Source organism: Propithecus coquereli, unplaced genomic scaffold (assembly GCF_000956105.1).
Source record: "Propithecus coquereli isolate 6110/MARCELLA unplaced genomic scaffold, Pcoq_1.0 Scaffold331, whole genome shotgun sequence".
Taxonomy (NCBI): Eukaryota; Metazoa; Chordata; class Mammalia; order Primates; family Indriidae; genus Propithecus; species Propithecus coquereli.
The window spans coordinates 1,718,811-1,742,496 of NW_012148964.1; the positions used below are offsets into that span (position 1 = coordinate 1,718,811).

At 36.7% G+C, this 23,686-nt stretch overlaps 1 protein-coding gene across 1 annotated transcript in view; it reads left to right on the top strand.

The window, feature by feature from the left end:
- Positions 1 to 23,686, top strand: part of CEP85L (centrosomal protein 85kDa-like) — a 143,929-nt gene that overhangs the window by 13,053 nt on the left and 107,190 nt on the right. The window contains exons 2-3 of the mRNA XM_012650545.1: positions 4,475 to 4,633; positions 18,327 to 19,114. Of these exons, the coding sequence (XP_012505999.1) occupies positions 4,475 to 4,633; positions 18,327 to 19,114 (947 nt within the window). The remainder of the gene's footprint in view (positions 1 to 4,474; positions 4,634 to 18,326; positions 19,115 to 23,686) is intronic.

Consider the following 23,686-nt stretch of genomic DNA (forward strand, 5'->3'; position numbering starts at 1 on the left):
AGCCTAGAAGGATGACAGGTACATGAACAGAAAACTTCAGTTTGATGTGGTAGGTTTGTTCTAAGGTAGAGATATGCAAAGAAGAGTTCAGAGAATTCCTAGACAAAATGAAATCTGAGGTTATTTGTGAATTTATCCTATTTATCAAGTCTGATGGCAGGAAAAAGCCAATGTTTTTTTTTTTTTTTTTTTTTTTTTTTGAGACAGAGTCTCACTGTGTTGCCCGGGCTAGAGTGCCATGGTGTCAGCCTAGCTCACAGCAACCTCAAACTCCTGGGCTCAAGCGATCCTCCTGCCTCAGCCTCCCAAGTAGCTGGGACTACAGGCATGCGCCACCATGCCCAGCTAATTTTTTCTATATATTTTTAGTTGTCCAATTAATTTCTTTCTAATTTTAGTAGAGACGGGGTCTCGCTCTTGCTCAGGCTGGTTTCGAGCTCCTGAGCTCAAACAATCCGCCCGCCTCGGCCTCCCAGAGAGCTAGGATTACAGGCGTGAGCCACCGTGCCCGGCCTAAGCCAATGTGTTAGTTCAAGGCTGTCAGGCAGGAATAATTTTTTTTTACTCAGGGGATGGTTAGCTTTTTTGTTCCATTCAGGCCTTCAACTGATTGGATGAAGCCACCCACATTCTGGAGGGCAGTATACTTTATTCAGTCTACCAAGCTAAATGTTAATCTCATCCAAAAACACCTTCACAGAAATAATGTTTGATTAAATATTTGAGTACCCTATGGCTCAGTCAATTAATTATCACACATATTTGACATTGTCCAAGAGTTCCATACCATATAGATAAACTGAGATCATTTTATTCTAGAAAATGAAATCCAAAATAGTTTTTGACATTTGTCTTTGTAATCTTTGAAAAACCTCAATAACATTCTCATGAACTGCCAAATTCTGAACAGCATGGCTTGCTCATAATGTACTCCAGGATGAACCAGACTTTCTTCCAAATTGAGGAATGAAGTACCATGTTGACTGGAGTTACTCATTATGAATCAATTGAATCTTACTGAATATTTTCCAGTTAGAATGAATTTTTAAGGGGACTACAAACTATGGCCCACAGGTCAAATCTGATTTGTCCCCTGTTTTTTGGAAATTAAGTTTCATTGCAGCATAGCTTCACCTCTTCTATTGTCTACAGCTGATTTACATACAGTGGCAGAGTTGGGTAGTTGAGACAGAAGAATGGCATGCAAAGCTGAAAATATTTACTGTCTGGTCCTTTACGGAAAATGTTTTGTTGAGCTGTTCTTCCTGGCAGTAGTTAGTTATAAAAGACTAATTATTGAACATTTTTCTAGCTCCTGATAATAACACCATAGCATTAGTATATATATTGGATTTTCTCCCTCATTACTGGTTGTATGTGTGTGTGCGTGTGCGATTATGTGCTCTTAATATGTAAATGGTTTCCTTGGCAAAGATTTGTTAACAATAAATAGGGGGAAGGTGTGTTGTGGGCCAGCAGATCCCAACCTTTTTGGCACCAGTGACCAGTTTCATGGAAGACAATTTGAGGGGCAGGCAGGGGAGGATGGCAAATGATGGGGAGCGGCTGTAAATTCAGATGGAACTTCATTCACTGGCCCGCTGCTCATCTCCTGCTGTGTGGCCAGGTTCCTAATAGGCCATGGACTGGTACCATGGCCTGGGGATTGGGGACTGCAGTTATGGGCTAAAATGTAGCATTGCTTTATACTGCTCAAAATAGTTACATTTACTAAAAATAAGGGTTTTTACTTTAGTGCTTTTATGCAGCTTTTGTTAAAAATTGTTACTAGGAATCTATTGAATTTATGTATTTTTATCTATAGCTGGTTCCTAAACTCAAAATCAAATGTTGATGTAATCTGCAAATCAGTATATGTAATTTTTAGTGTTTTCCCTCATAAACTGACAGAATGAATAATACCAATCAACGATAGAGTAAATGTTCCTGTGATATATTTGTGCCTTTAGTAAAACTTTATAGTCAATGTTAGCATTTAGAGCTCCCTTAAAGTTTTTTTCATGTGTGTACAAACTCTTTTCCAATCATTGAATCATGCTGTATATACAGCTATGTAAAATGCTTCTGTCTTACACACATATTTTGGATGTCCTTCCATGTTAAATAGGTTGGTAAAATAATTTTTAGCACTTAAACATTTTCAACTAATTTACATACATTTTTTGTTTCTAGGCATTTGTTTATTTTATTTTAAGCAGTGCTGTTAGGAATGTCCTTGTGTTTACATATATTTGTACTTATCTGGTATTTCTTTAGGGTAAATTCCCAGTAGGAAGTCATGAATATTTTGAAATTTAGATACCTGTTCCCAGATTGCACTTTAGAAAGGTTGTACCAATTTACAAGGCCACAGAAAATATGAACATTCCCTTCACTTTGTTGACACTACTCTTTCAAATATTTGCCAATGTGATAATTTAAAAAATCCAAAAACTTTATTTTCATTTCTTTCATTATTAGTGAGATTAGGGATCTTTTCATTGTTTTCCATTTATATGTACTCCCAGCCTAATTATGCTATTACAGAGTATTCCTAAAATAATATTTCTCTAACTAATAGGTTTGTACTTATGAGAGAAAGTAGTGGGCTGGTTGCTGTTTTGAGGATGGTTTAGATAGGACTTTGAATTCATTTAGATGGGTTATTACCTGATTGAAGAAAACATTTTGCTATAGATTTTAGACCACATATCAGAGTTAGAACAGATCTGGTGACAGAATACCTTCATCTAGTGCTTTAATGTAAGAGTATTTAATCACACGAATTAAAATAAGTCCCATTCTGAGAGAGGTCTAGAGTATTAAGTGGCTATTTTGGACCTCCAAGTGATAGAAGTGTCTCTTTGGCTAATATTTTTCAATTTTGGGTTGTTAATTTAAATGTATATGGCTTTTAAGCCTTCTTATATACTTCATACATCTATAAAGCCCAAATTTAATTTGCAAATTATATTTAAATCTCTAAAATAATATTTACATGGCATAATGTTTTATTAAAACTGAGTAGTTAATGTTGGGATTACTATGACAGAAGTAGCTTCAGGTCTGGTTTTATTATTTGTTTATGTGTTTTGATTTTAATATTAATATAGAGAATGACTGTTCCTAAAAATGTGGTAAAAAATGGTGTAATTAATTTTATGCACATGTTTGTTATTTTGTGAGCCTAAGTTTAAACTGCCAGAAGGCATTTCTTGCATACCAATTTCAGTCGGGTGTCACTTGATAATTCTGTAAAGCTATCTTGTTTCAAATCGTGGTAAGTGCCCAGTGATGTCATTTGCTCTTACTTAGAAGCAACTGCAATTACAAACATCAATAGGAGGCATTAGAATTATGTGATAAATCTGTTTTAAGATAGCTATACAGATAATAGGAGTATTAAAATTATGTAGAAATAATATTTTAAGGTAGCTATTCAGATAATCTGTAATATGCTTATTAATTTTTAAAGGATTCAAAAGCTAAAATTCATGTAGAGAATTTAACTTTCATGAATATGTCTATAAGCCCCAATTTGAGAATCACGGTATTAAGGCATCAGTAAAGATTTGTTCTTCTATAGCTTTTATATTAAATTCAGAAGATTTAAAATTGCTCTTTCTAATTACAGTACTATAACAATTTCCAAATACTTATTCTTTATTTCTGCATCTAACTTGTAATACATAATTCAAACTGGCACTGGTCCATGGATATCCTTTGAGTAGCATTATACTTGACAGTAAAAGAATGAAGTTAAGTAAAGTGATGGGTAAAACAGAAAAAGGCAAATAAAAATTAAGTAAAAATGGGCAAGACAAGTGAAAATAAACATTTAGAGAACATTGAAAAGCCTTAAGTTAGCTAAAAAATAAAGATTTATTATAACTCAAAGGGGCAAATCAAGATAAGAGTAGGAAAATGCTATGCTGTTAAACTTTTATCAAAAGTTAAAGAAATAAAACAAATTCAATTAAAATAATGTAAAATAATTTCTCATTTGATGTGATTAGGATATAGTAGAAAAGTAGATTTTTTTGATCTTCCATGTACATACTCTATTTATATTGTCAGGCAGTATTATTGAATTAGACTTTCCCTGAGCTCCAATTCTCAACTAATGCCTGTATGTAGAATCACAGACTCCTACCTATTATTCCAGAGTACTGACATTTGAAGATAAATAGGTAGATTTAAAATTTTTAATAAGATAACAGTACATGTTTAAAAGTTCAATACCCAGAAGCAAAAAACAGAGTTCTTCAGCCAGAGGAAGCTCTGAGATCAGAATTGAATTGATATGCATGAGACATATAAGTTTATTTGGTGAATCTTATCGATCATTTTAAATTATTTTGGGCAGAAAATAACCGTTTTATACCCTATATGTATTTTTCACAAGGTGAAAAAAAACTCTTCTGCCTACTCAGGTATTCTATATGTGTTAACTTTTGCATATTTTCCTTTGTAGGCCCAGATTATTCATCAGCATGGTTACCTGGTAGTGAATCATTGTGGCAGGCCACAACTGTTCCATCTAACCATCGAAATAACCATATCAGGAGACATAGTATAGCTTCTGACAGTGGAGACACCGGCATTGGAACCTCCTGTTCTGACAGTGTGGAAGGTGAGCTAAAATTCTTGGTCTTTAGTTATGAATCTTCAGATTCATGAGAATGGTTGTGATATGAGAATATTCAAGGGATATGTTTTATTGTTCCAAACTAAAAATTATAAAGTAGTGTTTGAATATTTAATAATGTTCAATATTGCTATATATCAAAAGAAATTGTACCTTTGGTCACATTACAGTTTTCCCTTCATTTTTTTGTAACTAAACTTTTTATATTGAGGTAATTATAGATTCACATGCAATTTTGAGAAATAATACAGAGAGATTTTATTTATCATTTATCATTTTATTTACAGAAACCCTTTATCCATTTTCCCCCATAGCAATATCTTGCAAAACTATAGTACAGTATCACAACCAGGGTATTGACATTGATATAGTCAAGATACAGAACAATTCCATATACCTCGTGTTGCCCACTCCCACTTCTCTCTTCACCTCCTAACTCTTGGAAACCACTAATCTATGCTCCATTTCTATAATTTTGTCATTTCAAGAATGCTGTATAAATGGATAAAATACTTAACCTTTTGGAATTGACTTTTACCTCTGGAGATCCATCTAGGTTGTTGTGTTGTATCAACAGTTCATTCCTTTTTATTGATGGGTAGTATTCAACAATGGTGGTATTGGAGAGATGATGCTTTGTTTAACCATTCACCCATTGAAAAACATCTGGGTTGTTTCCGCTTTTTGACTGTTATGAATAAACATGTGTGCACAGGTTTTGGTGTGAGCATATGTCTTCATTTTTCTGGGGTGGGTAGAAGCCCAGGAGTGCAGTTGTTGAGTTGTGTAATATAATTGCATGTTTAGGTTTTAAAGAAACAATCACACTATTTCCAGAGTGGCTGTACCATTTTCATCAGCCGTGAATGTATAAGTGATCCAGTTTTCTCTTTATCTTTGTTAGCATTTGGTGTTTTTAAAATTTTAGCTATTCTGATAGTATAATACTATTCTGATAGACATCTCCTTGTGGTAGTGATAGCACTTTTTAAATAGACTTTCTTTTTTAGAGCACAGAAAAATTCTTTGGATGGTATAGAGATTTCTCAGATCCCCCTGTCCCCACATATGTACAGCCTCCCCCCAGTATCATCATCAACCACCACTGTAGTACATATGTTAAAATTGTTGAACCTACATTGACACATTATCATCACCCAGTGTCCATAGTTTACATTAGGGTTCAGTCTTGGTGTTGTGTATTGTGTGAGTTTGGACAAATTTATAATGACATGCATCCATCATTATGTATTACACAGAATAATTTTACTGCCTTAAGAATCCTTTGTGCTCTGCCTATTCATCCCTTCCTTCCCCCAGCCCCTAGCAACCACTGGTCTTTTTACTGTCTCTATAGTTTTGCCTTTTGCAGAATGTCATATAGTTGGAATCATACATTATATTGCCTTTTCAGATTGGCTTCATTCATTAGTAATATGCATTTAAGGTTCCTCTCCTCCATGCCTTTTCATGGCTTGCTGGCTCACTTGTTTTTAGCACCAAATAATATTCCATTGTCAGGATATACCACAGTTTTTTAATCCATTCACCTACCGAGGGCATCTTAGTTGCTGCCACGTTTTGGCAATTGTGAGTAAAGCTGCTGTAAACATCCATGTGTAGATTTTGTGTGGATGTCAATTTTCAGCTCCTTTGGGTAAATACCAAGGAGCATGATTGCTGGTTCAAAAGATAAGAGTATGTTTAGTTTTGTAAGAAACTGCCTTCCAAAGTGGCTGTACCATTTTGCATTTCCACAAATAATGAATGAGAGTTCTGTTGCTCCACAACCTACTCAGCATTTGGTATTGTCAGTGTTCTGGATTTTGCTATTTTAATAGGTATGTAATGATATTTTGTTGTTGTAATTTGCATTTCCCTGATGATGTGTGATGTGGAATATCTTTTCATATACTTATTTGCCGTCTGTATATCTTCTTTGGTGAGGTCTCTGTTAAGGTCTTTAGCCTGTTTTTTAATTGGGTGGTTTGTTTTCTTTTTGAATTTTAAGGGTTTTTTTTTGTTTTGTTTTGTTTTGTTTTAGGTAACAGCCCTGTCTTCTGCAGATATAGCTGTCCGTTGGTATTTGTGGGTAATTAGTTCTAGAACCCCTGATACTAAGATCGAAGGATGCTCAAGTCCCTTGTGTAAAATGGTGTAGTATTAGCATATAACCTATGCACATTCTCTTGTATACTTTAAATCATCTCTAGGTTACTTATAATACCCAATACAATGCTGGTTCCTTCTCGTCTCAAACCTCTCCTCTCAGCTCAAGACAGATAAACTCATGACGCACTTGCTCTTCTGTGATGGGAGCTCTCCTACTTAGTGGAAAGAAAGAGAGGTCTCTGGATTACACACTTGTGTCCTACTCCAGATTGACCCAGCAGGACAGAAGTGGATTCTTTGAGATGCATCTGTTCTCCAGTATTGTCCCATTCCCCTGTGGTTGTCACAGTCCAAGCCAGTGGTGGGGCATATTGTACAGAGTGATGGGTTGGTCTCCAGGCCCCTGTTGGAAGGTCGGGCAGGGGACTGGGTGTTTGCTTCTCCACGGACGCAGGTGGTGTGGGAGTTTGCTCTTCCTGGATCTCCCTGCAGTGGTGGTAGTGGCGCCTGGGTGAGGCTGTTTAGATGGTGGCCACAGTGGGAGGTCTGTGGGAGTTGGCTCCGCAGAGGTCCGGGTACAGTGGTGGTATGTAGAGGGGGGGAGCTGAGGGGAGTGGATCCATGGTGGTGGATGGTGGGTGGTATGCCATAGTCCAGGCTCAGGCAGAGTGCAAGGGGGAGGACTGTGATGGCATCTGGGGAGTGGGGCGGTTGGGGCTGGGTGGCATGTGGTGGATGGGGCCATGGCAGCCAGGCACGGCATGACAGGGTTGGGCAATGGTGACTGCTCAGCACATGGTTGGCAGCAGTGCTGAAGCATGCAGTGTGCATTGTCATGGCAGCTTGAAGAGGGCAGGTGTGCTGTGGGCAAGTTGCCATGGCCGTGGCTTTCTTTCCACGCAGGACTGGTAATGGTAATTGCTATGGTGCCTCTCAGGTGACAGCAGCAGCAGCAGTGGTAGTGCTATCCATATGGTAGTGGTGGATGTTGGGGGCCATGGGCACCTGCTCTTCTAGGATCCTCCAGTGCCTGGGGTTGGGGGGCACTCGGCACCCAGTCACAGGGGCATGTTGCTCTGCCCACTCCCTCCCTGGCCTGGCAGGTGCGATGGGAGAGGTGGCTGCAGTAGAGTCAACCCCTGTGTTTACCAGGCACTCTAGCGCTGAGAGCCCAGAATGGCTAAAATGGTAGTAACCCAGGATCAGAAGCCAGTGGGATCCTGCCGTGCCTGCTCTCTGGTTCAGAGCTGCTGTACAGTCTCCAAGCAGCTCCCTGATCAGTCTGGTACCTGCCGTGGTGGTGGTGGTGTCAGTGCTGCCAACCCCTTGCAGCTCAGGTTGCTGTGTCTGCAGGGAGAGTGTGGCCCCTGGGCTCTCTCCTTTGACCCTTCCTCATTTGTTTGTGGGTGCCTTCCCCCAGGTGCCTTCCGATTCTGCCAAATAGTTTACCCAGCTTCCCTCTCCTTCACTTTGCTTGTCTCCCATTGCTTCTTTGATAATTCACAGTGCTCTAATACAATCGGTCTGTAGGTGAACATCTCCTTGCAACTTTTGATCCTCTCCTTTGAGAGCAGCAGTGTGTGCAGGCTGTTTCTAGTCTGCCATTTTCAGGAGTTTATTATTGAGTTTATTACAAAAAGAGTTATTCATATAATCTGTGTAAACATCTCTATCAGATACATGATTTGCAAAAATGTTCTCCTAATTCTGTGGGTTATCTTTTTACTTTCTTGAGGGTATCATTTGCATCAAAAAATTTTTAAATTTTAATGAAGTCCAACTTATCTTTATATTTTTTTGTTGCTTGGGCTTCTGGTGTTGTACCTTAGAAATTGTTGCCCAACTTAAGGTCATGAAGATTTAAACGTATGGTTTCCTCTAAGAGGAGTTTTATAGTTTTAACTGTTACATTTAGGCCTATGATTCATTTGAATAAATATTCATGGATGGTATAAGGTAGGGGTACAACTTTATTCTTTTGCCTATGGCTATCCAGTTATATCATCTCCATGTATTCTTTTAGATATTAATATAGAAATCATAATATGTACCCCTAAATTGATTATCTGTAATGGTAATCAGAATCTTTATCCTCCTTTCAGAAATATAAGGACCTTAGAACTTTGGAATGACCATTACCTCTGTTTTGAGTTATATGCCATAGTTGCCAAATATTTTGGTTTTATCTTTCCCTCTCTCTTTTTTTACCCACAAATTAGATATTGTTTTTATTATTTTATGTAGTCATTTTTTTTAGATTTAATCACCAATTTTTATTTTTCCCCCTCACTGCTCCTTTTTTTTTTTTTTGAGACAGAGTCTCACTGTATTGCCCAGGCTAGAGTGCCGTGGCGTCATCCTCTCTCACAGCAACCTCAAACTCCTGGGCTCAAGCGATCCTCCTGCCTCAGCTTCCCAAATAACTGGGACTACAGGCATGCACCACCATGCTCGGCTAATTTTTTCTATATATTTTTAGTTGTCCAATTAATTTCTTTCTATTTTTAGTAGAGACGGGGTCTCGCTCTTGCTCAGGCTGGTTTCGAACTCCTGAGCTCAAACAATCCGCCCGCCTCGGCCTCCCAGAGAGCTAGGATTACAGGCGTGAGCCACTGCGCCCGGCCTCACTGCTCCTTTTTGAAACTCAGGAATCATTATTCTTCACCCTGAAAGAAACTAAAGGAACTTAAACAGTTGTTTTAGTGAATCTCTTGGTGGTAAACTCTAATTTTGCTTAGCTGAAAATGTATTTTGCCCTTAATCTTGAGAGATAGTTTCCCTGAAGGAACAGTTCTTGGATGTCAGTTATTTACCTTTAACCTTTTGAAGATATTGGTCTACTGTGTTCTGGATTCCATTATTGCTGTTGAGAAGTTGGCTATCATTCTGAGACAGTGACACTGTTTTATGAATAGTCTGCTCTTTCTCTGTGGCTCACTTCTCATTGTCTGGTATTTTGTAGTTTCTTTATGATAAGCTTTAGTCCAGCTCTGTAGCTGTGTAACAGTGAAATTGTACAGTTCATACTTTTATTGTGAATAATATATTTTTATTGTCTTTTCTGCCTAGCACAGTGCTTTGTACATAATACATTCTTAGGAGATTCTTTAGTTGAATTATTGGTGAATTACTTCATATAGTTCCTTTTCTACCAAAGTATGATTTATAATATTTAAAAATATTTCCCTAAAAATATAGAGAATACTTTGAAGTGTTCATTTGTTTAAAAAAAAGGGAAAGATTACATGTGGCATAAAATTTTTTTTGTGTGTGTGTGTACGATATGATATGATCATGGCATTATCAGGAAGAGAAAAAAAAGTTATTGTGTTATATGAAACTTAATTATTGTCTCTGTGGTTAGGGTTAACATAACATTTTTATTTAAAATAATAAAATATTCATTATTATATTTCCTATTTAGTGGTAAATATATTAAGATATTATATTTTAAACCAGAATATTTCAATACAGGGTTATATAGTCTCCTGATTACTTTTTTTAAACTGTGAAGACTTGTGATTTATTATTATAATATAGATCTAGAGTGCTGAAGGGTGTCATCTTTTCTTTCCATTTAATTCCTTTTTACTGTCAGAAGGATAGAGGAGAGAGAGAGAGGAGAGATACTTTCCCTATGTAGAAGAGAAGGTATTATTAATAATAGAATCAATGTATTCATTCACCTATCGCCAGGTAAGAATAACATGAAAGTGAAACAGAAATTGGGATTTTGTTTGGAATTCAGAAATATGTTATCTTAAATATAATTTACCTGTATTATCAGGTTACAGTGATGTCCTTTGCTTATATTCTGCCCTTACAAGTTTAAATCTGTCTGAAACCATTAGCTCTTCTGTGTCCCCATGAATGCTGTATCCCCTGTTTTCTGGTTTTTAAAAGGACCATCCTGTGCTAGTTTCAGATTTCACTGTTGTAACTTAGAAGTGGGCTATATGCCATTGTAGTAACTTGCATTTGGGATTTGTGGCTACAATTAGGTGGGTTAATATAGCATATTAGGAATTGCATTGTATCTACCTCCAATGAACTGTGTTTCCTTAGGGCAAAATAACGTTTTTAAAGTGTTAGAATTGTTAAAATTAACATTTTTCTCTACTCATTGGTCAAAGATATAATGGTCTTTTTCCCCCACACATTCATACCATCAAATATTTAGTTCCTTGTTCATTTATTCATGTGTTGTGTGTGCATGTGTATCTATGTGCATATGTGTGTGAGTAGATTAGGCTTTGATCCTTAGTTTAGAAAGTCATGAGTTCTGAATGTCACAGTAAATCAGAATTTACGCTAGAACTCAGATACTGGTCATGTTTGAACTTGAGATATTTAAGTTTGAAGACTTCAAAACTAGAATCAGACCCAGATAGAAATGATGTTATAGTGAATGAAACAGCTGAATCACTTATTTAAAAGTGATATTTCCTGGGCCTGTCTCTACTCTTTCAGAGTCAGAATCTCTTGGAGTAGGGTACCAGATCCCAGCCAACTTTTTTGTATGCTAAGGTTTGAGAATTTTTTTTTGAGACAGGGTCTTGCTCTGTCATCCAGGCTGGAGTGCAGTGGTATGATCATAGGTCACTGCAGCCTCAAACTCCTGAGCTCAAGTGATCCTCCTGCCTTAGCCTCCTGAGTCATTGGGACTATAGAAGTGTGCCGCTACACCCAACTAATTTAAAAAAATTTTTTATTTAAGAGATGAAGTCTTGCTATGTTGCCACAGCATCCGGCCTGAGCATTTTTAATAAGGAACTTTTAGGAGTAAATGATATGTTCAATGTAATATTCTATGAACAGCATATATCAATTTCTGCTTTCAGATTTACAGGAATAAACACTAGTCTGATGTGGAATTTTTTTTTTTTTATCACCAATTGTCTATTTTCTATGCATTTGGAAAATATTGACTTAGTAAAAGCAGGCAGGAAAGTAGCACATTATCAGATATAAGTAGCAGCTAAGACTGGGGATACAGTCTCTGAGGTTTCAGCTGTGACATGGGAAATGAGATAATAACATATATTATTCATATTTTAGTAACAATGTTCTTTATTTGAAGTATTTCAAATAAAGTATTTCAAAAGTATTGAAGTATTGAAGTATTTCAAATTTTTTGAAGTCACAAAACAACAAAATACCTTTGCAGAAGTTTGACCAAATGGTAAAGTTATATTCCTTGAAAAGAAATCAAAAGAAGACATTGTGTAAAGGAAAATGTGAAAGCATCTTTCTCCTTTTGCTCTCTTTCCACTATGCAGAGATTACCTTTATTAAGTTTTAGATATATTCTTCCAGACTTTTTCTCTGCTCATAATTATATATATATTTATATGTATATTCACACACGTTTGCATATTTTAAATATTGATATATACAAATTTCCCTTCTTCTTCCAAAGACTAAAACAGTTTATGTTATCATCATAGTATGTTAGCAGCCTTTCATAATTTTATGAATATGATAGGAATGCAGTTTTACTATTAGTGAGGTTGAGCATCTTTTTTTTTTTTAACATGTGTTCTCCAGTTGCATTTCTTATTTGGTGGTTTGCTTATAGATTTTTTTTTATGTGTGTGTGCCTATTTTAAAATTGGATTGGTAGGTTTTTTATTGATTTCTTGGAGCTCTTTATATATATTTAGCCCTTTGTTATATCAAAAATAATATTTACTTTTAGCTTTTTTGGTAGCATAATAATATTTTTCTTTGCATCAAGAATTCTTCTGAGTACTTTATGTGTATTATTTCATTTAATTCTCAGTGCTGTCATCTATACTTTATGATACAAGAAGATAAAATAACTTATTTGAGCACACATAACAACTAAGTGGTAGAGCCAGGATTTGAATCTATAAAGGCTGATTTCAAAACTATTATACTTAACCTTTCTACTATATCTTTACCTACAATTTTTTTTTTTTTTTTTTTGAGACAGGATCTCACTGTGTTGCCTGGGCTAGAGTGCAGTGGCCTCATCATAGCTCGCTGCAACCTCAAAATCCTAGGCTCAAGTGATCCTCCTGCCTCGGCTTCCTGAGTAGCTGGGACTATAGGTGTACACCACCATGCCTGGCTAAGTTATTTTTATCATTTTATGTAGAGACAGGGTCTTGCTATTGCCCATGCTGGTCTCGAACTCCTGGGCTCAAGTGAGCCTCCTGCCTTGGTTTACCTACAATTTTTAAATGTAAAAAATTGAAAATTTCAAATTTGATACGAAACTTGTTTTTATTTTTTTTTAAATATAAAGATATTTTTAGGGGCTATGATAATTTTAACACAAAATTCCTTTAGAAATATTAATACAAATATGTATGTAAAAATATCTGTGTAATACTACAATATATTAATACAAATATTCCATAAACTTTTGGGCATATTTGTTCTATTTCTAGTATATTTAGAACCAACCCTCAGTAGCATATTCCCCTCTATTTTCTTGTTCTATCGATTACTGATACAGTCTGTTAATCAGTTTGGTTGCCAGTTATTTTGCTTTAATCCATCTACAGCTTTGCTACTGGAATAATCATCTCAAGTACAGCTTTGATCATGCTATTCCTTCCTTTGTTTGGAAACTCAGTGATACCACATTTCATGCTGAACGAAAGCCAGGCTCTTTTTTTAGCAGAGCATGTGGAGATTTGTACAACTCTATTTCACCTTTACCTTTCAAGAATTACCTTGAGCAGCTTTTCTTGGCACTTAACTCCATACTATAGACAAATGGAATAATTTTTCTTCTTGTAGATCCGTATTCTCCTAGCTTCGTACTTGGATTATTCAATGTTCTTAATCAGCAGAAGAAGCCGACTGGCTGATTGAGCAGATGGCGAATTTATTTAAGGATATTTGGTACTTCACGGAATTTTTGGGAGTGCTGGAGAGCCAGGCTTAAGGTTAAGCTTCCAGGCAATATGCCTCAAATCACATCTGAGAACTGTTACTTTTTTGCCCACCAACCTGCCTAACTATTGCCACTTCTGAGCTAGGAATTTGATTCTGCAGCTACCGTGAAGCCTCCTTTTCCACTGACGTTGTGGGAAAGTAATGCGTCTGCTGTTGCCTATACTAGCCAAAAAATGGTAGCTCCACATAGAGCCCACTTTCTCATAAGACTCACTTCCAAACTGAAATCTTGTGCTGGTGCTTTTGAATGTCTGCATCATTGTTGCAGGGTATATTGGGAATCTGAGGTTGAAATTTATTTTGGGAGGTTGTGCTCAATAGTGTGAGAATATTCTTAAATACAGAAAGGTTCTTCAGAAGCTGATAGGCAGCTTTGACTGTGATATTAATAAATATCCACTATAATACTTTTGCTCATATTCCTACATCTGTAATACCTTTCCCTTTTCAGCTCCAGGTAAACAAATTCTGTACAACGATCAACTGGAATTCTGTTTTAGTCCACCTGGCTCATTCTCATCTGAATTTTCTTAAAATTTAATCAACGTATCTTTTCTTATTACTCTATTTTTTAAAAAACGACATCAGAGCACACAGTAATTAAACTATGTTCTGGCATAATAGTCAAACAATATGGGAAGACATAGAATGCATTGTGAAAGTTGCCTTTCACCACTCGCCTGCAACCCCCCAAAAGTTCAAATTGTTAGTCTCCTTTCCATATATCCTCTTCCAGGATGGTTCAGGTGGCCCTGAGGTGGTCAGGGCTTACCTATGACTACTGCCAAAAAGTAGTCTTGTCTCTGGTCTCATCTTCGATCATGCTGTTCTGTCTCTCTTGTTGTTTTATATCAGTTGTTGAACACACTGAAAGCAACATCTCGGAGAGTGTTGTGGGGAGTGTGGGGCCCCAAGGCCAATTTTTGGAGTTATCTTCTAATGTCTGGGGCCAACTGACTGATGAAATGAGTCCGCAGTACTACCTCTCTCTCAGGGCTTATCAGGTCTACATTAGTATATTTGTGAATGGCATTAACCAGTCAACCCTCAAAAAGGGCTAGATTTTCATCAGGTCTTTGTGTTACCTCTCTCACCATATCATAGTGTACATGCTTAATGATGTGCCTTTTCATTCCTTCTGTGAGACACATGACTATGTGATCTCGGAGTTTTACCCCCTGCTGGCCCCAACCCTGTTGGTAGTTCCAGTTGGGATCCTGAAGGGGGACAGCTGTCATTCCCACAGTGTACTGGAGAGGCTGGACTGCATTTAAGGCATCCGCAAAAGCTTGCACCTGGGCCCATGTGTGCATTTTTCTCCTCTGGGGTGCAACAGTGAGAGAGAATTACATTAAGGTCTCTCCATGTGAGATCAAAAGAAAGCTAGGCTCTGAAACTCCTCAGTAAACTTTCCTGGGTCCTCAGAAAAACGGCTAAGGTTTGTCTGGCACTGTGTAAAGTCTGACATGGAAAAAGGAATGTGTACTCTGGTGGTGGCCCCTTGGCCCATGGCTACTTCCTGTAAAGGATACAGGAGTCCAGGGCAGGTTGTTGAGGCTATATCGTTGGGTAGGGTGGAGGTTCAGGGGCAGAGGCTGGAATTGCCTTAAGGGGTCTTGGTCCCTGCTTGGGAGGTTCTGAGGAGGCTTCAGAGTTTTCTGAACTGGGGTTAAAAGAAGGTGCAAGGTTTACATAAAGGGACCTAGGAGCATCCAGTTTTACATGGCATTGTGTTAGGGTGCAAGCTTCTTATGCTCCTGGGTTTTCCTGTGAGGCCATAAATGTCTGAACATAAGCAATTTTGGATTATTTCTTCTGTTTGCGAAAGAGGTCTAATTGGAGGATAGTATTATTGTTTAGATTCCCATTGACTGGCCAGACCTCCTTGTCACTCAGCTTATATTAGGGCCAGGTAGTGTTACAGAGGAATAAGAGTTTTTTCCTTTTTATGCTATCTTATTTAAAGGAAGCCCAGTTTTGGAGGATACAGCTGACGGGGGTTGCGGGGGCAGGCACGCGGAATCCCTCAGGATGGAAGGGGTGTTGCCTATTTCTCTGGCTGTCTGAACAAGACCTGAAAGAAAGGAAGAAAAAGGAGGGGGTCATAATGGAGTCTCCCAGAGGTTCCTAGGGGTAATAATAGAGCCATAGGGGGCTCACAGGGGAGAGGGAGGCTACGGGCCTCCCTGTCCTCTCCCCTGCCTTTTACCTGTTGCAACGGTGTCCATGGTCGCATGTGTTGCCGGACGCTTCTCCTCACGCTGGTGGACATGGCCCAGGGGGACCTCCCCCTTCCCAGCATCTACGGACCTGGAGGCTGGGGTCAGGAATTGTCTAGGGGCTTGAGGTATGGACCATGTCCAATTATTAGTGTTCCTATGCTGGGATGTATTTCTCTAGAAGTGGCATCTCTTAGGTTCCAAAACTTCTGATAATTCCATTATCTTCCCTTCTAGATGTGATGGAGCATTTTTAGTCCCAACAAGGTGGTTAAAGGGGATAGAGCTTTCTGAGTCTTGAAGGCTCCTCTTTTATTCTTCATGTAACATTTGATGTCATCAAGTTTTGTTCCTATAAATGTGGAGCTGACCTCTGTAGGAGTTCTTTTATCCCAAAGTACCTCTACTCTGTGGCATTCAGTCAAGTGTCTGATCAAGCAAGACCATAGTCCAAGTTCCCTTTCCCTTGGGTCACCCTGTCTGTCCCTGTAATCCTTCCACAAAAACCCAGTACAAACACAGCAAACGGGGGGAGATTGGCTAACATTATAAGGGCAAGCAGTGTAGGGGCATCCCAGCCTTGCAAGGTGGAATATTAAGTCACTTGCATCTTGCCCCCAAATATGGGGCAGCAGTACAGAGAAGTAAGAATGAGGTCTAGCAGAAGAAGCCAGGCATGGAATTGCCATGGCTTAGAGAGTGAGTATTTGGACTGCTACATGGCACAGGGAAAGTCCCCTGCCGGTTTCCTAGGCTGTTGTCACCCAATATCTGGTGGCAGTTTGAATCTGCATGGCCTGAGGAGAGACCCTCTGCCACCTTGGTTAGGGGGAGCCACAGTCAGCCAGATAGAGCAAGGTTATGCACCTGTAACTCACTGAGAAAATACAAAAGCGGTGAGACTCAAGAATGTACTTCCCTCAAAGTATGGTATGACAATCAAGGCTTACGTAATGTTTACTGGCTGGCTGGCCACAAAGGTGTTACCAGCTTACGAATGGAGGTTTTTCCAAGTTCTTGCTGTTCATAGGGAAAAGAATTTCAGGACGTACCATGAAAGCCAAACAAGTGATAGCCTTTTATTGAAAGCAAAAGTACACTTCAGGGAGGAGAGTGGGCAGGCTCAAAAGAGAGCAGCTGCATTGGGAGGAAATGGTTTTAGGTCTTTTGTAGTCTTAGTAATTGAGGGGAGGAATGTTCAAGGCCGAGGGGTTGGCTTTTACTAAGAATTTGGGTATTAATTCCTAGAATTGGGTTTCCTCCCATTTTCTTACTTTATACAGTTGTCTCAGAATAACCATGGCATGGTTGATGTCATGGTGATTTCAAGGGTGGAGAAATTTTAAAACCACAATGTAAATGATATTGTAATTAGCCAAAGTTCATGTAAGGTGACAGAGATTCCCGAGGAGCTGGTTGAAGCTGGTTCTTGCCTGCGGTTATCAGCTCCTTTTGTTTAAGGTTGTTTACTTTAACATCTGCACCCAGTCTTGAAGCCCCTGCATCCTGTCTCAGCCCTGTTTCCTAGTCTCCTACTCTGACACTCTGATTACAAAATTGTAATCTTTGGTTTTAATTTAGCAAGTATAATGGTAATTTGGCATTTGATGGTAAGCTCATTGAATATGGAAGCCCTTATTTATCTTTTGGTCTTTCATAGAGCCTACTAAAACTATTTCTGTGTGTAGACTAGTATGATGTGAGGGCCTGACCTAAGATAATAGATTTTCAGCCATTTTGGAAGTAAAAATTTACAACTTTGGGATTTAATAAATGTAAAGAAGAAAATAGGAATCAAAGTAGACTCCAGAATTCTAGCTTGGAATATATATCATTGATGATGCCACTAAGTGAGAGTGGAAGCTTAGGAACTTCTCTTTCTCTGCAAATATATTTCCAGAACTCTTTCTGATTATTTTCTATTATTGCAGGAGCTCCTTTACTAATATTTCTAATTTGAATAAGATTTTGTGGAGGCGCTGAAATGTTCAGGTTTGGCATAGATTTCCACAGTTCAGGAAAGACACTGAAAAATACCATTTTCTGATCGAGTTATTTCTGAGCCTTCAGTGCTGGACTATGACTAAGACCTCTCAATAGGGAAATGGATTTTTTTTTGTTTTAAAGGCACAATACTTTGATTAAATTGGGTAAATATAAACCTGTTTTCTAATCATTTTTCATCTATAAGTATAATAGATAGTAAAAGGGCATATCTTTATTATGTATTCATATTTAGAAAATAATGTTCAAAAGCATATTTGACTTTTTTCAGATAAACCTAAAGGAATAATAATAATAATAATTTCCTCATTTTGAGGAAGTATCTCTGAAAAATTTGTGCTGCATTTCACATTTTACCTCATTCTCTTTGGTCTTTTAATTGTAACTAATTTGGCAATCTTTTCTCTTTACAGATCATTCAACTTCAAGTGGCGCATTATCTTTTAAGCCTAGTCGATCATTGATTACTCTTCCTACTGCTCATGTGATGCCGTCTAATTCCAGCTCTTCAATTTCCAGACATAGGGAATCATTGACATCAAATGGCTCACCATGGAATACAAGCCTTATGCAGACATTGGGAAGCCATAGTAGAGGGGAGCAGGACTCGTCACTAGACATGAAGGACTTCCGACCCCTTCGGAAGTGGTCATCTTTATCCAAACTTATTGTTCCAGATAACTGCAGCCAGGGTGGCCCTGCACACACAGAGGAGTCAAGGAATGGTTTGGAAAAAACAAGGAGGGGCAAGGCTTTAATATCACAACTAAGGACAGTTGGACCTAGCTGTTTACATGATAGTATGGAGGTGCTTAAGTTAGAGGACAAGGAAATAAATAAAAAACGGTCATCAACTCTGGACTGCAAGTATAAATTTGAGAGCTGCAGCAAAGAGGACTTTAGAACCTCTTCCTCTACTCTTAGGAGACAAACCTTAGACATGACATACAGTGACTTACCTGAAAGCAAGCCCATTATGGCAAGCTCAGAGGGTTTTGAACCTCCAAAATATTTAATGCTTGGTCAGCAGGCAGTAGATGGAGTTCCCATTCAGCCTTCTGTAAGGACTCAGATGTGGCTTACAGAACAGTTGCGGACAAACCCTTTGGAAGGTAGAGCTACAGAGGACTCTTACAGTTTAGCTCCTTGGCAACAGCAGCAAATTGAAGAGTTTCGACCAGGAAGTGAAACACCAATGCAGGTAAAGCTCAAAATCTAATCTTTGCTTCCCTCTAGTGGATGTTATGAGTACAGTCGCACACTTGCAGTAAGCATAAGACAGTGTCCACAGTCGCATTGTTTTGCTTTTCTTTTCCCCTGTAAGTTAATAAGCAGAAATATTATAAACTTAAAATGTTGTGTTGATAAACAAAACATTTGAGACTAATTAACAGGAGAAACTTAAAACTTTGTATCTAACTTGGTCTTTGCTTTTCAAATGTTAAATGGGCATAAAAATAAACAAAGCAAAACTTATTCAATCTAAAGAAACTTGTAAACAAAACCAAAAAAGCTGACATGGAATAATAGAGCATTAACTTGGGGTACAAGATCTTGGATTTTGTTTCTGGTTCTGTGAGATTTAGAAGCTGGCTGATTCTTAACTTGTGATTACTTTCTCTGGGTCTCAGTTTCTTCATCTAAAATGAGAAGGGGGAACTATAGTCATTTGTAAAGTTTTGATAATTGTTGAAAATGTATCGAGGTTTATAAATCAGATGTGCTTATTTAAAAAATTAAATTGGATATCAAGATTTGTTTGTTAAACAGTTTAAAGTAAGCACTTTATGATAATAACATATATAAAGAAAAATAGGATATAGCCCCTAATAGCTCTAGGGAATAACATGTAAATGTATGAATTTCTTAATCTGGAAATGTTTGTGTTCCAAGATGATTTTCTACAGCTCATTTTAACAAAGAAACCAATTTTATGATGTAAATCCTGTCATTCATTTTTTATTATTAGAATTTTCTGAAACAAATTATTTTGAACAAAAATGGTAGAATTTCCCTAGAGTAAAAAAATTTAAATTACTATTCATTACTACTACTAATGAAAAATAATAAAGAATAAAGGAATATAATCTATGAAAGAATAAGGAGATCACTCATCCAGAAACCTCACAAATCTTGAGTACAGTCTCAAAACATACATACAACCTAGTGTGCTACATTCATAGGAGAGCCCTTAATATATCCCATGTGCCTTCTTTATTCTTACTTTAGACACAGTTCTTATAATCTTGATTATATATTTTTAAACCACATAACCAAAACAGAAGATCATTATGATTAGAGTACAAATTTATTTGTGATTTATCAGTTCAAGTGATTGAAAGGTAGGAAACCTTATTTTTCAAATACTATCACATTTTAGTTTTCAAATGGTTGTGATTTATGTGAGAACAGGGATCAGGCAGTTGTTTCTCCAACTAATGTCTTTAAACAGAATTGGCTGAGTATACTTATTCCAAGGTAAAGCAGGTATGTGAGAAAGATAACTGAGAAAATCGGGCAAATCTGAAGGAATAAGCACAAATTCACTCCTTTCATTTTGCTTTGACATACCTTTAAACAAGATTTTCCCTAACGTTGAAGCAGAGAGGATAGGGGGTTGGAAGTACATTGCAGAGAAAATTTTATTTTTAAATTTTCTTCCTAGCGTTTGGTAAGGGAGAAGGCTACTAAGGGACAAAATTTACATGTACCCTGGAAAGCCTTACTTCTTGATTAATCATACTGGGAATGGTCTCTTTATACTGCTTTTAAATTTTGGAAAGATGAAGCCAGGTGAAGAAAACTAGACACTTCAGTTGTAATCATTAAATGACTGCTTCCTTTCTAATTTCCTTCTTGGACTAGTGCAGAAAAAAATTCTTAAATACCTTCTCCTTGGAGCCACCAAGTACTCTATTTTAAAAGCTGTCATCATAGTTGTTTATTAAAAGTCTCTTTAAAACCTTAACTTCCTGTTAATATAACTTTTACATAAAGAGAATAACCTTAATATGGGTCAGCTCATCTGATAAATTGTGATTTTTTAAGCACAACTGCTAAACTCTAACTATGAGAAAAACTTTTTTTTTTTACAACTTAGGAAAGGAATTTGGCTGAAAGTCATGATCTAATACATAGATTTATATAGAACTTTGTAGTTCTTAGAGTCGTTTATTTCATTTGATCTTCATAACCTCCTTCCCCATTCCTTCCCCAGAGTTAATTTGTAACATGGAAGTTTTGCTCTTTTTAAGGACTCAGTCCAGAATAATTGTATTGAGCCAGCCACATAGTCTTATGTGTGTGATGTTCCTTGATCATCTGGAGTGCTGGTAGTGTAGTACTCTGAAGCATTTTACTTTGTGAATTATCCCCTCAGATGGTTTAGGATATAGGGCTCCATGTGCAATGTCCACCACTAGTCTTTTGTTTTTTTCCTCTGTAATCTGTCATACCTTTCGCCCCCTGTTCCCCCACCCCCACAAGCTTTCTGATTTTATAGACTGCGACAGAAGAGAAAAACAAAGTCTTTTTTTCTCTTTGGGAAGAATGCTCTCTTTCCACGTCCCCCTTGTGTTCCTTTTTTTGGAGGGGGTGGAATGGGTGGAGGATGTGTACTTCTACACCTAACAGCAATATCCATTAGATTCCTATAAGCGCACCGTACATCTCCCAGACAGTGGTGAAGTAGTGGTCTCTTTATTGACAAAGTTGTTTATCCTTTTTTCTCTTACATTCCTTAGAGTGTTTCTAAACTCTGGGTTCCAGTCATTAAAAAGGCGGAGATGAAATTTTGTGCCTGTTTAAATTATAAAAGTATTTTAATCAAGGTAGAGCATCTAATGATTTCAACATATTTTACTAAAGATCTTCTCTCTCTACAGAAATAAAAAATTTGATAAAAATGACTTAAAATTAAATAACTTTGTTTTTGTCTAACATGAAGTAAGAATGAAAATTTTATGTCTAACTTGGGAGTGTTTTATGTATTCTGTTACATCCTTTGAAAAGAAATAGTTTTAATATTTTTATTCTTTCTTATTTTAAAATGCCACCTATTTTGTCTTTAATTTTTTTACTATTTGAGATAACAGTATCAAAGATGCAGACACTATGACACTCTCTCTTAGATAGGATATGACACATTCATTTGGTAGTTAAAAAGTATATAAAATATATAAATGATTTTTATATGTTTTGATAAATAAAATTAGTAATGTATTTTACTTTTTTCATCCATCAACTTTTCTATATAATATTAGCATATAATTTCTAGACATTTTAAAGTATGCTGTTACTTAGCAGACGAGCAGATATTTTTAGAAAATTTATTATATTCCCACTTTGCCAGAAGACTCAAAAATAATCAAAGGATGAGTAGTGTTTAGGTAGGTAGTAGCAAATTCATTACTTTACATAGGTCTGCCCTCTTGTGTCTGGACTGGGAAGTTTTGATTTTATTTTATTTGGAAAAAGTCACCAAAAAAACCCTACAAAATCAAAACTATTTATAATTAGAATATTTTATAGTCAATGTCAATCATAAGTATATTATAATTTCACTGAGTTCAAGAACATTCATTTTAATGTAGGTAATTTTGATGATTTGCATTAAATAAACATTTTTAACCAATTAACATATAAAAGGCAACATTAAATATTTAAAAATTAGTTGTTTTTTAGTACCCTGTAAATTAAGATTAGAATTCATTCCATAGTAGAAAGTATTTGAACATTTAGTATTTAAAATTTTTAAAATACATTGTTTTCATATATCTTATTCGTTACACATCATGGTAGAATAAATAAGTTTCATTTAAAGAATAGGTTTTTGTTCTGTATCATTATCTAAGTTATAATATTCTGTACTCCTCACAGTGTAATATTTTGATTTCTATTAAGCATAATGAAGAACAAAAAAATTCTTTATTTCTGTTTTACTGAGGAAAAGCCCACAACATCACAGTTAATAGTTTGAAGTTAATGTTGTAATGAACAATGTGATGAAAGGAATTGGACTTACTAGTTAAAAACTTTCAGTTTTTAATATCAGTGTAGTTAATTATAGAACATGAATACTTATTGCATTGGTTAATTTACTGAGACCAGTGGAGTGAGTGGTGTATCATTTGTTATTTATAAGCTTTCTGGTTGTTATTAGGGATCTCATCTATAGGTGAGGCTTCACTTAAGAAGTCCCTGTGCCTCTGTTCTTCAGCTACCCATGAACCAAACTCCCTTCCCCTCCCTATTTCTAGTACCTCTCAGGGATTCAGAATAGTTAAAAGCAGTGTCTCCTTCACTATTCAGTTAGCAATACTTGTGTTAGAAGCCAAGGTCAATATTGACTATTTCATATTCTTTTAGTAATCATATTTTAGAAGATATGGTTAATTACACATTCTCTACTCCTTTAATAATTGCTATATTAGTTACATGTCTTTAATTGAAGTTAAAATTGTTCGATTATGCAGTATAGGTATAAACTATTTTAGATTTAATTTTAAACTTGGGTCAACTTAAATTATCAAAGTTTGGTGAATATATTTTCCAGCACTAATTTTTACTTTTATCATTTTACGAGTTGTTAGAAGATGTTTTAAAATGATCAGAGGGGAAATTGAAAATGTATTCAGAAAGAAAATAATTATAGATTACGATTGCCAGATTTATAATCTAGTTTGGTAGAGTAGCCTACAAAGTAAGTGTTTATCATGTGGTTGATAGATAAAGGAAAAATATCTGTATTCTACTACAGTTGACCCTTGAACAA